This window comes from Limulus polyphemus, unplaced genomic scaffold, assembly GCF_000517525.1.
Source record: "Limulus polyphemus unplaced genomic scaffold, Limulus_polyphemus-2.1.2 Scaffold5226, whole genome shotgun sequence".
Taxonomy (NCBI): Eukaryota; Metazoa; Arthropoda; class Merostomata; order Xiphosura; family Limulidae; genus Limulus; species Limulus polyphemus.
The window spans coordinates 21,969-38,268 of record NW_013670836.1 but is presented as its reverse complement, the minus strand read 5'-3'; the positions used below and the strand labels follow the sequence as shown (position 1 = coordinate 38,268).

General features: G+C 33.5%; 2 protein-coding genes across 3 annotated transcripts in view; both read right to left on the bottom strand.

Annotated features, from left to right (window-relative positions):
- LOC111089095 overlaps positions 1 to 9,844 on the bottom strand; it is a 42,590-nt gene extending 32,746 nt beyond the window's left edge. Inside the window, exon 1 of one of the 2 annotated variants that reach the window (XM_022400901.1) lies at positions 9,811 to 9,844. The gene's annotated coding sequence lies outside the window, so the exon portion shown is untranslated. Of the gene's footprint in view, positions 1 to 1,978; positions 2,239 to 9,810 lie in introns of those variants that run through there. The other variant, XM_022400900.1, reaches the window with a different exon arrangement.
- Positions 9,845 to 10,233: 389 nt separating this feature from the next.
- LOC106472297 (GATOR complex protein NPRL3-like) overlaps positions 10,234 to 16,300 on the bottom strand; it is a 27,093-nt gene continuing 21,026 nt past the window's right edge. Inside the window, exons 13-15 of the mRNA XM_022400899.1 lie at positions 14,330 to 14,525; positions 13,245 to 13,446; positions 10,234 to 11,689 (exon numbers count right to left, since the gene is read on the bottom strand). Coding sequence (XP_022256607.1) covers positions 11,524 to 11,689; positions 13,245 to 13,446; positions 14,330 to 14,525 — 564 coding nt within the window. The 3' untranslated portion in view covers positions 10,234 to 11,523. The remainder of the gene's footprint in view (positions 11,690 to 13,244; positions 13,447 to 14,329; positions 14,526 to 16,300) is intronic.

Here is a 16,300-nt window from a genome sequence, read left to right as displayed (position 1 = left end):
ATTTGATTAATGCCGTTATAATAAAAAAACAACTTTTTTTATTAAGTTTCTGCTTTTTTTCGTATCATCCCACTAATTGTTAAAGTAATTTAGATTTAGCGGAAAAGAAAACACGGAGATGTGAGAGACAAAAAAAAAAAGTCTGGTTTTTTCAAATGCGGAAATTAAAGTAAAAACAACAACAACAACAACTTAGCTCTTTGTTAATTTTTAATGGTGGTTATTCAGTAATGAAAGCAAATACCGACTCCGTAATGAAAAATAATAACGTACACAAGACGAACAGGTGATGCTAGAAACATCTGGCGAGCGAAAAGCAGCCATCAAGACACGTTTTGCATCATTAACCTCCCATACAAAGCCAGCGATATTCAGCCCCATTTTCACAGAGAGAAACTTTTACAGATGACACAGACAATGACGGAAGTATATTCAAAACAATAGTAATAACCAGCTGCGTAAGAGGTGGTTCAAATCTATTTAAGAGTTACATCTTCGTCAGGGTTAATAATCTTTCTGTCACTCCTAGGAAACGTAGTGTTGTGCGTCTGTTTCTCAGAATCAGGAATCGGAATATATTTTGTAGAGTTTTAATGTTACTCCTGGTTTATTAAGTGTTGTTTTGATGATTTTAAACCAAATATAGTTAGAGCATAGTATTTATCCGTGAATGGTTTGTTTGTTTTTTCTCAATTACATTAAAAACTGGAGTAAGTTGGACTGATGATAATTAATGGATAAGTATCACTTTTAGGTCAATCACTTCGTTTGAGGTAGAAGGGGGGAGGTATGGTTTGTTTTGAATTTCGCGCAAAGCTACACGAGGGCTATCTGCGCCAGCCGTCCCTAATTTAGCAGTAAAATATTAGAGGGAAGGCAGCTAATCATCACCACCCACCGCCAAATCTTGGGCTACTCTTTTACCAACGAATAGTGGGATTGATCGTCACATTATAATGCCCCACGGCTGAAAGGGCTAGGATGTTTGGTGTGACAGGGATTCGAACCGGCAACCCGCAGTTTGCGAGTCGAGCGCCCTAACCACCTACCTGGCCATGCCAAGCCAGAAGGTTAAGGTAAACAACAACTGATCATCTGTATCAATGAAAGTAACTTTTATTTTTTTCTGATAGATATTTCGAAATAGTTGATTCCATCGGAATAATTACAGCTAAGATTTCAGAGAAAATGTACATAAATGATCGTAATCTGTCTGTAGTTAAATCACTTCTTAAACAGATACTGAAACTGGAGAAAATATAATCAAGAAGTGAAGGTTCGAACACTTAACGTTAAGGTATTCTCCTTCCGTGATCAAAGTCTAATAGACACGTTGCTAATGTTAATATATTTTCGTTATATTTTGTGAGCCCGAGTTATACCTGGTACGTTTGGTATTACGTCTAACTGATTTTATATCAAGGTTATGAAGTACATGAAAGTTGTGTAAAGAAAATATGTTTAAATGATATTTTTGAATGATGCACTACTTTGTACACTTTAAAATTATGAAATTAGTGCTTGTTTGTTTGTTGTTTAAACACAAAGTTACACAATGGGCTATCTGCGCTGTGACCTCTACAGGGGATACGTTTAGCACTATATGCATTAATTTCGTGGAAGAGACAGACAAGTTACTTCAAATAAGTACTAATAATAATTTGTGCATCAGTTGTAGCACTATTTTTCGCCTAGCATTGTTTCCAATTATAATCAAGGACGATCTTATGAACAAGCCATATTATAAAGTGCTAAGAAGTTAGTGGGGTTTAAAACGACCCCCTACTTGAAACTCTTTTGTCCGCCTCTGATAGATATATCAATACTATATACAAAAAAAAAAATCATGTTCTTTATACACAGTATATGAAGTTGTTTGTATAAACTAAGTACCAACATGTTTATTCTTACTTTGTTTTCTGTTAGGTATTAATCCGTGATCTTTTACGTCACAGATACAGATCAAAACGGTACTCACCTTGATTAGAGCTGATTGCCTATATGTCGCTTCACTTTGCTCAGTTTAATTGAAAGTGAGGTCCTAACTGGCTAATGTTAGAATTATCTAATACGTACAACCTTTTGTACGTTACAGAAACTACTTATAACGAATAACAAAGGTAAGATCGGTCTTAGAAGCACGAGAGAGACTGTCTAATATCAGGAGCTTACACACGTGGATTTCTCTACATACTGATTCTGGGAGAGCAGCGGCAGAGCCAGCTAACGTAGCGTGTTTCCAGGGTCAGCTGCTGGTACGCAACCACTCTTTAACCAGTAAACGTAAATTCTGACCATAACGAGCAACGCTCTGGCACTCTGGTGACAAAACAACGTACTAAGCAGAATTGTACTTAAAACTTTCTCTTATTTATTGTCAAAAGTAAAAGAGCATTAACATTAGAATATTATTCGTTTTGGAAAAAAAAGAATAAAAACCCGCCTCTGAAAACAGCAGTTGATGAACCAGTAGTTATCAATATTTTCAGGTTAATTAATATTCGATTATATAGATAGTTGAAACTATACAACTTTTTCCAAAATTGTTTAATACGTATAACAGTATCTAGATTGCTTCTACGTATTGCAAGATGACTACACACATCAATTAATTTCTTATCATTTGTTTTTTTTTACTTTTTAAAGTCCCCACCTCCAATGGAACAGCGATAAGTTTGTGGACTTATAATGCTAAAAATCAGGTTTCGATACCCGTGGTGGGCACAGCACAGATAGCTCTTTTGTTTAGCTTTGTGATTAACTACAAACAAACAACCAATAATTACTATAAAAAAGTTCACAAGTGTAGAAAAGTGTGTTTGTCGTTTAAGCACAAAACTACACTATAAGCTATCTGCGCCATGCCCACAGCAGGAATGTATCCCCGAATATTAGCGCTACAAGCCCTAACGCTTACCGCTGAACCACGAAGAAAAATAATTCATGTACATGAAGTCGTTGCTCAAGTCGATTACTGTTTTTTTTAGAAGTCATTAAAAACACATCCTAACTACATGATATGAACGTCACTCGCACGCGAAATTATGCTGATCATTTTACAGAAGGAGAAAATATACCTGTAAGGATATAGCACGAAATAGTTATTCAATACCACCCGAATAATGGAGCACGAAACGCTTATCCAGTACGTACCGTAAGGATGTAGCACGAAACGGTTATTCAATACCGCTCGAAGAAAGGAGCACGAAACGGTTATCCAATACGTACCGTAAGGATGGAGCACGAAACGGTTATTCAATACCGCTCAAAGAAAGGAGCACGAAACGGTTCCACATACGAACCATAAAGTGAGACACGAAACGGTTATCAAGTATAACCATAAGGGTGAAACAGAGACAGTTATTTAAAACAAACCGTCAGAATATGATATGAAACAACTTGAGTATGGAAGTACATTATGTTAATATAATTATAACAAGTATGGAAGTACATTATGTTAATATAATTATAACAAGTATGGAAGTACATTATGTTAATATAATTATAATAAGTATGGAAATATATTATGTTAATATAATTATAATAAATATGGAAATATATTATGTTAATATAATTATAATAAGTATGGAAATATATTATGTTAATATAATTATAATAAGTATGGAAATATATTATGTTAATATAATTATAACAAGTATGGAAGTACATTATGTTAATATAATTATAACAAGTATGGAAATATATTATGTTAATACAATTATAATAAGTTTGGAAATATATTATGTTAATATAATTATAACAAGTATGGAAGTACATTATGTTAATATAATTATAACAAGTATGGAAGTACATTATGTTAATATAATTATAACAAGTATGGAAGTACATTATGTTAATATAATAAGTATGGAGTACATTATGTTAATATAATTAGGCAATAAAGGGTCATACGGTGGAATAACACATGGCAAAACAGTCAAATACCTTCCATATAAACTGGGCAAAGAACATCTAGAAATAGATACAGAGAAAATAGTGCACGGAACAAACCGCCAGAACAGAATACCACAAGGTATGAAATGCGTTATATACTCTCTCATTTGTAATAATAAAATACATAAAAAGTCACGACGAAGTATTTACAACAGGCATATCATCCTTAAAGGTGTCCAAAAAAAAACATCATTCAGCAGCTAATACGAGACTAGTTTCTCGGCTTCTTATTTGACTGTCAGTAATAACCAAATACTCTTGGTACCTACGACCTTTCAGATACAATCTACCCTCCCCCATCCCCCCCCCACAACTTGTATATCATGAACATTATATTACTAAGTTTTGTATTATTTACATACTACTGGCCGTGGGTAATTGGGTACCAGTACCGAGGCACATATATTTCTAAAATCTGTGGGCTGGGCGTGGAATAGTGAGTGGCGTACTAGAACGTTAATCCGAAGATTCCTTGTTCGCGACCCGATGCAACAAAATCGCACCTCGCACTTGTGAGCTGTGGGTGTGCTATATGAGTTACAGTCAAATCATACTATTAGATCAGCAATAGCAGCTCTAGGGCTGGTGGTGTGTTCTGTTGACTAGCTGTCTTCAGTTTAGTTATCAGTTCAAAATTAGTGGCGTCTATGTACACTTAGTCATCTGCGCAAAATTTTGAAACAAATTAAAATCTGGGTTCTTATAAATAAACGTAAGCCAAACCAACAGCCAGAAAGTGTTAACTTGATTTTAATGATTCAGTAAAAATTATAGTGTTTATAATCGAAACTCTCTTGGGTCAACTTCATATGACAAAAACATGTATTCATCTTTATTACATTAAATATTGATTTACAGACATAACGTTGCTTTCATGTTGTATAGATATTCAAATTCATAGTTTTATATCAATTTATTGGAGAACAAAATATTGTTTGTTTGTTATGAATTTTGCGCAAAGCTATCGAGGGCTATCTGCGCCAGCCGTCCCTAATTTAGCAGTGTAAGACTAGATGGAAGTCAGCTAGTCATTACCACCCACTCTTGGGCTACTCTTTTACCAACGAATAGTGGGATTGACAGTTACATTATAACGCCCCACGGCTTAAATGGAAAACACATTTGGCGTGACGGGGATTCGAACCCGCGACCCGCAGATTGCGAGTCGAGCGCCCTAACCACCTGGCCATGCCGGGCCGAGAATAAAATAACATGAAAAAAACAACATGGGATACGAGTCTGAGAAGTCCATTAAGAGTCCAGAGAAGATGGGCTTGTTATTTATTCAATCTGTAATTTCTATCGTTTTTACGGCTCCTACAGTACATTAACTTCTTACAAATAGAGGACGTATCATAATAAAACGTAAAGTTAAACATGTAAAAAAAAAAGTAGATTATCCCCATCGTTATCAAATTTCAGCTGCTCACCTTTGCCCAAAATGCGTTATAATTTGAACTTCAAACGCGTCCTTATATTAATCATATTCAAACACCTGCTGTATTGTGGTAAAAGAAGAAAAGGATGAGCATATACTCATATGCCGGCGTTTCGTATGTAGAACCCAGCGGGCTACTTAACACGTGAATTGCTAGCGGGCTGTTGCGCGTGCGTAATCTTCGTTATCAGAGAACCTGGCGCTCCAAACAAAGAATGTAAATTGTTTCGTTTCTTCGTTTTAGCGCTAAGCTACGCATTGAACTGGTTATCTGCCCCTTTACTTACCGCGGGATTCGAACCCTGGATTCAGCGTTGTAAGTCCGCAAACTTACCGCTGAGTCACCGGGGGGACGATAATAACTGTAAGCATTATGATGAATTAACTATTTTACGTTTTACTGGACCAAAAAATATAAGTAAAAGAGGAGTATAGCACTTTAAGTTTTATTTTCGTCATTATAACCGAAGAATTAAAAATATATATACTTCTTCTTATTCGATATATAAAGTAATCCAAATGATCGCAATATAAATGTAATCACTGTGATATAAGATTATACTATCAACAGAACATGTTACCATTAGCAAAACTGACAAACGATAAAAATAAGATATAATAATCTCGAAATGATATTTGTTATTCGACTAGATGTCCTTCCGTGTTCTGTTTCAAGAGTAAATAAAACCAAAATTAAGAGTAACAAATATATATATATATTTTGCTTTTGCATTTCAAATGCCATGCTGTTTTGTAGTCTACAGAGCAGAGTGCATAATTATTCTCGTGATTCATGGCATGCACACGTTTTACTGATGTAACGACAGTACAAGTTGCAACGTTAGGCGTCCCTTATGTGACGTCATTTTAGTGTCTACTGACTGATTGACTGACAGACAACACAGATCACTGAATAGTGAACAAACTGAAAACTTGGGGCGAGCTTTCTGTTAATAAATGCAATAAAACGTGTAACCTTTATTTATGTTTAGCCTTCCAAAAATAGAGAAACCTAATGTATCTTTGTGTCTCGTTTCTTTCTCTAAACGTTTACAGACTCATTAAATTTCTTGTGTTAGTAAACAACACGTAGGATAAAAAAAATAAGTTTGGTAATTCACATTTGAAAACACTCAAACGATAAAACCTCTGCATTTTCGATAGGTGGGTGAGCTGGGTTCGAATCTATGCTATGCTACAAAATATTCCCCGCACTTTTATGTTGTAGATATACGTTATAAGAGTGACAATCAATGCCTTAGCGTGGATGGTGGAGTGCCGATGATTGATTGGCCAAGAATGGATCCAAAATGACTGAATTATTACAACAAACTTCCATTTCTGAATGTATGTGTCGAGAATAGATCCAGAATGACTGGATGATTAAAACAAACTTCTATTATTGGATGATGTATGTGTGTCGAGAATAGATACAGGGTGACTGGATGATTAAAACAAACTTCCATTACTGAATGATGTACGTGTGTCGAGAATAGATCTGAAATTTGCACAATAATGCACCGTAATGCATACTAATAAATTGTGATTCACCTCTTGTACACTTCACAGAATTCTGGATTGTCTGACTACTTGTGGCAAAACCAATTTGTGACGCCACATTACAGAACATTTTAAGTGTTACTAACGTTCTTGGAAGTTGATCAGATATATACCAACAACATGCCAGAACAAAGTTACACCTAAAGAAGCTTCAATAGAATCTGTAGAATCCTTAATTAAAAACACTTGACAATTCAAACTGTTCACTACAGTAAACAAGCTCCCCTTTCATGCTAACCAGGATGAAACCAGTTACGTCAATACCTCACCATTCTAGACGTTGTACACGACCACGTAAAGTCACATTTGGGTGTCAAAAAATGTAAGGTAGTGCAATAACTTTTTAAGAACAACATTTACACGTTAATATTTCTATAGCATTGATCAGGGTGTGATGAACCAAGATCTAATGAAGTTAAAAAATGGAAACATGGACAGCTAATTATGTTTACAAAAATTATATTAAAAAACAGGTTATGAAGGCACACTGAGGTTCAAGATATAGACTGAAAGAAGGGATCATGGTCTGGATTTATAAATAAGATTCCATGTTAGGTGCTTGGGCTATAAATTCGAAGGTTCGTGATTTTTTACCGTAAAAATACGCTCCGCATTTCGAGGCCATTGGCGCACTATAAGTGACAGTCAAATTTCACTCTCCTGTCAGACAGCTGTAATGCAAGAATCGTTGGTAAACATTATATTTTTTTATACTTTATCAGTTTATAACTAAAGCAAACAAAATTTCAGGTAAAATATATTCTGATCAACTTGATTTTGTTTTATCAATCTCTGCTTAAATTTGAAGATTAATCATTGTGGTACAAGATACGTAAATTGGCAAAAAAAAAAGTTTCGTTTGGCGTAAAAAATGAGAGAAATTAACATTTGACCGGGGTAGTTTTGTTTTAGTTACATTCCTATTCATTGGTTCATTATAGACTTCAAATTAAAAGTGTGTTTGTTTGTTTGTTTTTAATTATGCACAAAGCTACACAAGGGCTATCTGTGCTCTGCCCACCACGGGTATCGAAACCCGGTTTTTAGCGTTGTAAGTCCGCAGACATGCCGCTGTGCCACTGGGGGGCTAAAAGTGTGTGTGTGTGAAAAGTTTGCATTTATATATTTTTTTTTATCTGCCACAAGACACTGTCCAGGTGACATCACAATCAATACTAAAACTCATCAATTGGATTGAATCTATAACGGTTAAAAATTATAGACACTAAAATCTTTGGTGCGAAAGGCCTAAGCCACAACACTTTGTGTTCATTTGTCCACTTCCTTGATATTGGTTAAAAATGTATAAATATTTACCTAGTAATTAATTTGAATTATGTAATCTTTAGCCTATGTATATAACTGGTCTACATGTGCAATTTCATTAAAAAAATTATATTACAGACACTAATTATCACACAAATATAATATGCTTATCAAAATCCAGGGAGGCCCGGCATGGCCAGGTGGTAAGGGCGCTCGACTCGCAATCTGAGGGATGCGAGTTCGAATCCCCGTCCCACCAAACATGCTCGCCCTTTCAGCCGTGGGGGGTGTTATAATGTTACGGTCAATCCCACTATTCGTTGGTAAAAGAGTAGCCCAAGAGTTGGCCCTCTAGTCTTACACTGCTAGCGCAAATTAGGGACGTTTTGCGCGAAATTCAAACAAACAAAATCCAGGGAAATATTTCGCAATGCTTTTTCTATAGAATCTGTTGTAAGTATGTGCAATATCCCACAAAAGTATGTTCCTTGAATAAACTGCATACAACGAAGCAAGAAATTTGCTCTTCATTTCATTTGCAAATATTTGTAATGTGTATGCTGACCACACGTACACTCGAAAGTCGCCATCTCGTGTAATCTAAGAAGAAAATGTACATTTCGTAGTAGTTTTTTTTTTATAAACACGCATATTTTTATACTTTTTTTTGTAATATATTTAAGCATGTTCAGCTTCAGTCCCTCTATCAATTTTGTAGGTAAATCGAAAACTTCCATCTACCAAACGAAAAATAATAATAGTGCGATGAAGTACTAACGAAGAATGCCTAAAAATAAAACGTGTTAGGAAACAATTGCAGAATGAAACCGATTGAAATAAACAATTATTTCATACCCTTTGCGTAGTTTATAAGCGAACATTACGAGTTTTTACAGTCGAAACGTAAAAATTTAAAGGGTATCGCAGAAATGTTTGGCCTTTAATTCCGCTTCCAAATAACACCAGCAATTGCGATGACGAGGAACCCACTTTGGGACTAATAATGGCTGGAGACGGCTTGAATGGGTACTGAAGAAAAACTTTAATATAAGTTTAACATAACAGCAAATGTACAACGTTTCGACAAGATACGAAAAATGTTTACTTACAGAAGTTTCGGAATACATTTATTTCATCTTCGACGAAATCTGGAAATAATGTTATAATTAGAATCATATTATTATTTCCAGATTTCGCTGACGATTAGTTTGTTTTGAATTTCGCGCAAAACTACACGAGGGCTATCTGTGCTAGCCGTTCCTAATTTAGCAGTGACAGACTGGAGGGAAGGCAGCTAGTCAACACCATCCGCCGCCAACTCTTAGGATACTCTATTATCAACGAATAGTGTGATTGACCGTCACGTCATAACGTTACCACGGCTAAAATGGCGAGCATGTTCGATGTGACGGGGATTCGAACCACAAATCCATGCCAGGCCGTCCACTGAAGATGAAATAAGATGTCAACCGTCTTCATGTATGGGATACTAGTTAAAGTAGGATTAACATGTTAAATTTGTTGGGATCTAAAATAGTTATTTGGAAACGCAGTGTTAAATAATTTTAGCAATATTTCATGGTTTTACTTACATCATCTTGTAATCTCGCGGTTTGTATGACAAAATGGAGCCTTAGGCTTCATTCTTCTAATCGGTGTTGGCATCCTCCTTAACTGAATTATAACAAGAGACCTCTAACGGTTGTTGTAACAAATTTTATTTCAATTTTTATCAAATGAATTTCGAACTTTGGAAAAAAATAACTTATGTTAGTGATTACTTATGAAGTAAACAGTTTGAAAATAGTAAATATTTTACATGCAAACAGATATATTTATCAAAGAGCATAAAATATGGATGTAAAACATTGCTTTATCGCCTGTCTGTCTTATTAGTTTAATTTCTTTATAATTATATTAACTTTTTAAAACATTTTTTTTAGGAATTCTTATCGCAACAAAGCTTATTTTTGCAAGAAATACTATTTTAGTCCTACAATATTTTTCGAATTTTCTAATTCCCACCACGTGGCAGAACTCTGTTGAAACGACTGGTGACACTCTGATCGCTAGTAGTCACGATATAAGAAGATCGATTCTATCACTAGATGGCGTTAAGTTAAAAATAAAACTAAAACATTCGTGAATCTAATGTGCCAACAATCTTTTTTTATGTACTTAGCATTAATTTCTTAAACGTAACCAAAACGTTCGAATTAAAAATTGTTATACTAAAATGTGAATTATATGAAGTATTAATTGTAAAAGGAATCTTAACTAAAATATTTTTCAAACTTCTTAAGAAACAAATATATCAGGTATAAATTTGAAAGAACGATTGCTCATACACCAGCTGTATAAATCAGAAAAAAGGTAATAATTCTCAAAAAAAATTAAAACTTTACCACTACAAGGTTCATGCTTCTAATAGCTGAATCTAAACAAGTCTCTTGCCACACTGACAGAGTTCTGTGGCAGTCTCTGTAATTTCGTATTAGCTATAGATTAATAGTTAAATCTATGATTGAATCATACAGGAGCAATCACTTTTGCTACTAATAAAACTAATGAATTATATTTCAAAAAACAAGAACTAGCTTGAAGTTTGTTCATTCATAGAAGTCACCTTTTATATATATATATATAGATGTTTTGTTCTGTACGCCTCGTACGTTCGAAAAACAACTTACTTATGATCAGCAGAAAGGGAAAAACTGTTCAAACATTCCTAACTGGCTGATTTAGTAATACCATATTTACCATAGCAGTTTTTTCATAATTCAACTCTAAGCTTGCTTAAAGAATAATATAATAGGCAAGGTTTCTTTCACTCACACACAAAAGAAACAGTTTACAAAATCAAACTTTAAGTAACAGTACATTAACCTTCGACTCCCTATTTGTTGTGAACCTAAATTTTTACTCTTTCAAGTCTATCCTCACTCAAGATCAGATAAAAATAATAAATTTTCTTAACTAAAGCATACAAGAACCTGTTGGAATTTACTTCGAGATATGCAGTAAATTTTTCGTACTACGATAAGTTTTTATGTAACCACGCTTTCCTAATAACACGACAATTCAGTAAACATATTATGTTACAACCTTCTTCTCTGCTTTAAAGTGTAAACAAAATATACCTTCTACAAACAAGTGTGTGGAGTATAAAAACAAATAAGTAAAAATTGGCATTGTTTAAGCTTGTAACCAATTATTCTGTTATTGTCTAGTTTTTGCGGCATTGTTTTAAGAAACGATACCGAGATCAGTTTGTGTTTCAGCATAACTTCCCTCTTTACGGTTAATCATCTTGAATGACGATAAAAAGCTGCAACTGTTGCATCCTCATGTTTACATGTAATCAGTACATCACGAAACTTGTCCAAAACTGCTACAAGTTGGGATCGTCGAACGTTCTCATAATACATAATTTCCTCTAAGTGGTGTTTACCAGTAAAGTATGGACGTAACCTGAAAAAAAAAAAAGTAAAAGAAAAGAATAATTACTTCATTTAAACTTCTTTATATTCTTACTTAACAAAGTGAACAGTACAAAAGAATTAATAACTAGAAAGATCTCTGTTTTTTTCAAATTTTGGAAGTTTCCATTGGATGTATGGAGTAAAATGTTGGTTTATTTCATCACGATGTTTCACTAGTTTTGTATTTAAAACCAATCTTTTATACTTAGGCTTATAGCTTAAAGTTTATTTTTATAGTTGTATATTTGCCAGTTAATTGTTAAATGCTTTATAATATATATACAATCTCTGATTCACGTAATGAGGTATAATACAGACTACACATGAAACTGTGGAAAAGTTTTTAGGGCTGTAAACAACAGGTAAAAATGTATGTAAAATGTAAGCATTCCTTTGTACTTCATACAAGTTTTAATCGGATGTAAAAAGTAAAACATTTGTTTATTTTATCGCAATGTTTCATCGGGTTCAATCTGGCATCATCCAATGAGGTACAAGAACAGAGTCTAACAGAAATTGATTTAAAATGAAAAAATCATGTGTCTGTGTCCTTAACAATAATAACTTAGAAAGCATGTGATTGAACGATTGTATATCGTAAAGTATGTATTTATCAGTTTACTTTCAAATATATATTTAAGACTTCAAAGTGCTGATTTTTATCTGTTTTAATTACTCTCAATACCAAATGATGGGTTAGCATGGGATTGCTACCACAATAGACTGTATATGAGAATTAAAGGGACAATTCCACGAACCTATAAGCCATAAAAACTTTTCCACAGTTTCATGTGTAGTCTGTATTATACCTAATACCAAATGATGGGTTAGCATGGGATTGCTACCACAATAGACTGTATATGAGAATTAAAGGGACAATTCCACGAACCTATAAGCCATAAATACTGTGTCTTTTTAATAATTAACATAATAATTCACCGATGTTCATCTATCTAATAATAACTTTGATTCCAATTTAGTTTCTATACCTCACAAAAATATATTTGGATTTTAATGCATGAATTTGTAGCAATTAGATAACACTAGCATACAAAACAGGAATCCCTTTCATAAATATTATCTTCTTAATTTTCTCCTGCCTGTACATGAAGTTTGACTCCAGCAGTTTAAAAAAATGCTCTTCATCTATGGCTTTCAATTTATTTAATATCATTTGAAACCACTTATAAAACTTTCCTTGCATCAAAATAACCGATTTTAAAAAATACTGCTTCATCAAAATTTTTACTTATTGTTAACAAGATCAGTTTCGTGGAAGTTTCCAAAGTTGATCTTTTGTCAGAAAGACTGTAAATGTGGGGCTTGTGCCCCCCCTTTTTTTTTTTACTAAATTCTTGTACATGATTTTTCTTTAAATGTCAGAACAACAGTGTCACTTTCATCAGAAACAGCACCTTGTATTATAGGATTTACATATTCTTATTCTGCATTCTTAATCCAGGTCAATCTCGTTCCTGAAAACAAAATTACATCTCAATTTTCATTAGAAAATTAACACAAAACAACTTTTGAAATATGAATACCTAACAAATAATTTCAAGTCGTCCGTGTTACTAGCTGCCGGAACTTTCATGATGGCCTCTCTTTCTGATGGAGACAGTTCTGCCAATAAATCTCCATTACTGGGATCTCTTGATGACAAATCTTCCTCAGATCCACTCTTAGATGAGGATCCAGACAAGGCTGAATGGACAGGACTTCCACCAAGGGAGTCTTCACTATGAACTAACAGTTTAACACAATATCATTATAATACTGGGCTAATAACTGAATCACCAACAGAATACAGAGAGAAATTTATGATCAATAACATATTTGCTGATAAAGAATGAATTAATGTCAGTAGGGTCTGTTACACTACTATTGATAATTCCATAATACAAAATTTAGAGACTAGAATACTATTATTCTAATAGAGTAAGGTCTTTACAAATTAATAACAAATAAACCAAAGGCATAATTTACTTACTGTGTTTTTTTTACCACGTTAAATACTAATCTAATACTCCTGATTATTCTGAACCTAAATTGTGTTTACGAATTATACTGAACATAAAGGAAGTTTAAAAATGATATTTTATAAAGTAAATTTGTTATTTTCATCAATTAATCTCCAACCACCTATTCTTTCGGCTCTTTTCTAAATCCTCAATTAAGTAATATCTAACTTGTGTTTTTTTTTAACTTATGTTAAGTACAATTCGCAAATACAATTTAGGTTCGGAATAATCAGGAGTAATAGATTAGTATTTAATGTGGGAAAAAAAAAACATGGAGAGTAATAGTGCTTTGAGTTTGAAATCAAATATAAATATTTTTATAGCACTTGGAAAAAGCAGTTGTATAACACCAACCATCAGGATTAACTTCAAAAAATGTACCAATTCATACTTATGTCTATATTTCTGAGGACTGAAAGAAATATTTGTTTTGTCTTGAACAAAATAACATATTAAAAAAAGAAAGTGAGAATGGGATTAAAAAAAAAAAAGATGTTTTTAATCCTGAATCAAGAAATTGTTAAAACAGCGATTTCAAGTTAGGTCTAAAGAAACGGTAATAAAACAGTTGAAGCAACTTAATTTTCATGCCTGAACATGTAACTTACAAGAACTTCCATAATCTGACTGACTAAATCCTTGACCACCAGAAAGGGCTTCATCTGTAGATGGACGTCGGTTATCTCGCTCGTGTAGGTTTAATAACGATGGAGGCTGTGAAGTTGGAATTAAATAGACGTACGTGTGCAGCTGCATCAGTAACCGATGTTGTAGCATCCACACTATCGTCTGGACTTGCTGAAACTGGAAAAATACTAATTTCATATGTAAATAGGTTTTTCACTCATGAAATACATCTACATTTCAAAGAAGTTTTATTCTACAAATGCTTACAGTATTAAATCCTTTGTTTAGCACTACAAAATATTATTTTAATTTATTTGAGATGAAAATGGTTTGTTTGTTGTTAAGTACAAAGTTACACAATAGGCTATCTGTGCTCTGCCCCGTGGGTATTTGAATTTGTTTTTAGCAGTATTAGCCCCTAGACTTACCACCGAGCCACTGGGGGGGAAGAGATGAAAAAAGGAACTAAAGAAAATAAATTTCAAAAGGTTGAAAAACAAGAAAAGTAAAGAGAAAATATAAAACAAATGATAATATAAAATACTTAAAATGTAATAAGTCAACTTAATTCCAAAAATATTAACTAATGAAAAAAAAATCTTAAAAGGTTGGAAAACAGAAAAAAGTTTAAAATAAAAAAGAGAAAATATAAAACAAATAAAACTGACATAACATAGAGCAACTAGCCAACTCAATTTAAAAAATATGAAAGAAAGAATAAAGTAAACAAGTTTTAAAAGGTTAAAAATGAGACGAATAAGAAAAAATAAAATATGAAACAAAAATAAAGAATCAAAAAACAAACAAGAAAGTCTACTACAAGTCTGATTAAATTGTTTCAAATTATGCCTAAATGAATCAGTGTGTTTTCACTATGCTGAAAAAAACAACAACAAAAACTGTCGTCTGCAAATTTCTCCTGCGATGTGATGCACCTATGGCAACAGCCTTGATAACAGATAACACTGATGCGATTTGTTTACCAGCTTTTTAAAGCAACATGATGTGCTCTCAGCCAATCATGGCAGAGAATTCATACTAGGGATAGAACAGAGTTGATTATTTCTTTCCTAGGTAAATGAATGACCACTCTCCCTCATCTTTAAGTAGCAACTGCCATGACTGAATGGCAAACAAGTTTTATATTTGTTATGAATGAATTGACCAGTGTAAATTATTAACACCACTTTTTCTTTTATATTACTGTTAATGTGTTTTCATTTTATAAATTCAGGCAGTTTCAGACTGTTTTCATCAACTACATGAAGCTATGAATTAAGAAAAAACATTATGCCTGATACGAACTATAAAAATATTTTGTGCTTTTCCGTATAAACTGAATAATAGGATAAAAAAACAGAAACATTATGCCTAATGTGACATAAAAAAAGGGATGTCTTCACTTTGCAAGCAGCATAAAATTCTGTTGAATTTCTCAACTCATTGCCATTATTTCTGCTATATACTATTAGAATACTATCGAGCCATTTGGTTATTGCATTGAATTATCCAACTTGTTCTATTTGCAGACATACACCTTAGGAACCAATTGACCTGTGTGGCTCTGTGGAAATAGTCTCGAACTGAAAAAAGCTGGGAAAAACGGATATCTGTCCAATAGGGTTGCACTTAACCGAGCCAATTTTTTCTCATGGTCAGCTCTACGTAGCTCTATCTTTGGTATGGTCATTCAATCAGTTAAGAGTGTTACGTCCCTGAAGGTGCAAATATTGAAAAATATCATCTATAAGAAACTTTTCTACACATCTTCTCCAATATGAACTCGGTAGTCTTTAGTTTTAGACCATGGCTTGAAATACCAGAACTATACGTTTTAGACCATGGCTTGAAATACCAGAACTATTAGTTTTAGACCATGGCTTGAAATACCAGAACTATACGTTTTAGACCATGGCTTGAAATACCAGAACTATACGTTTTACCAGAACTAT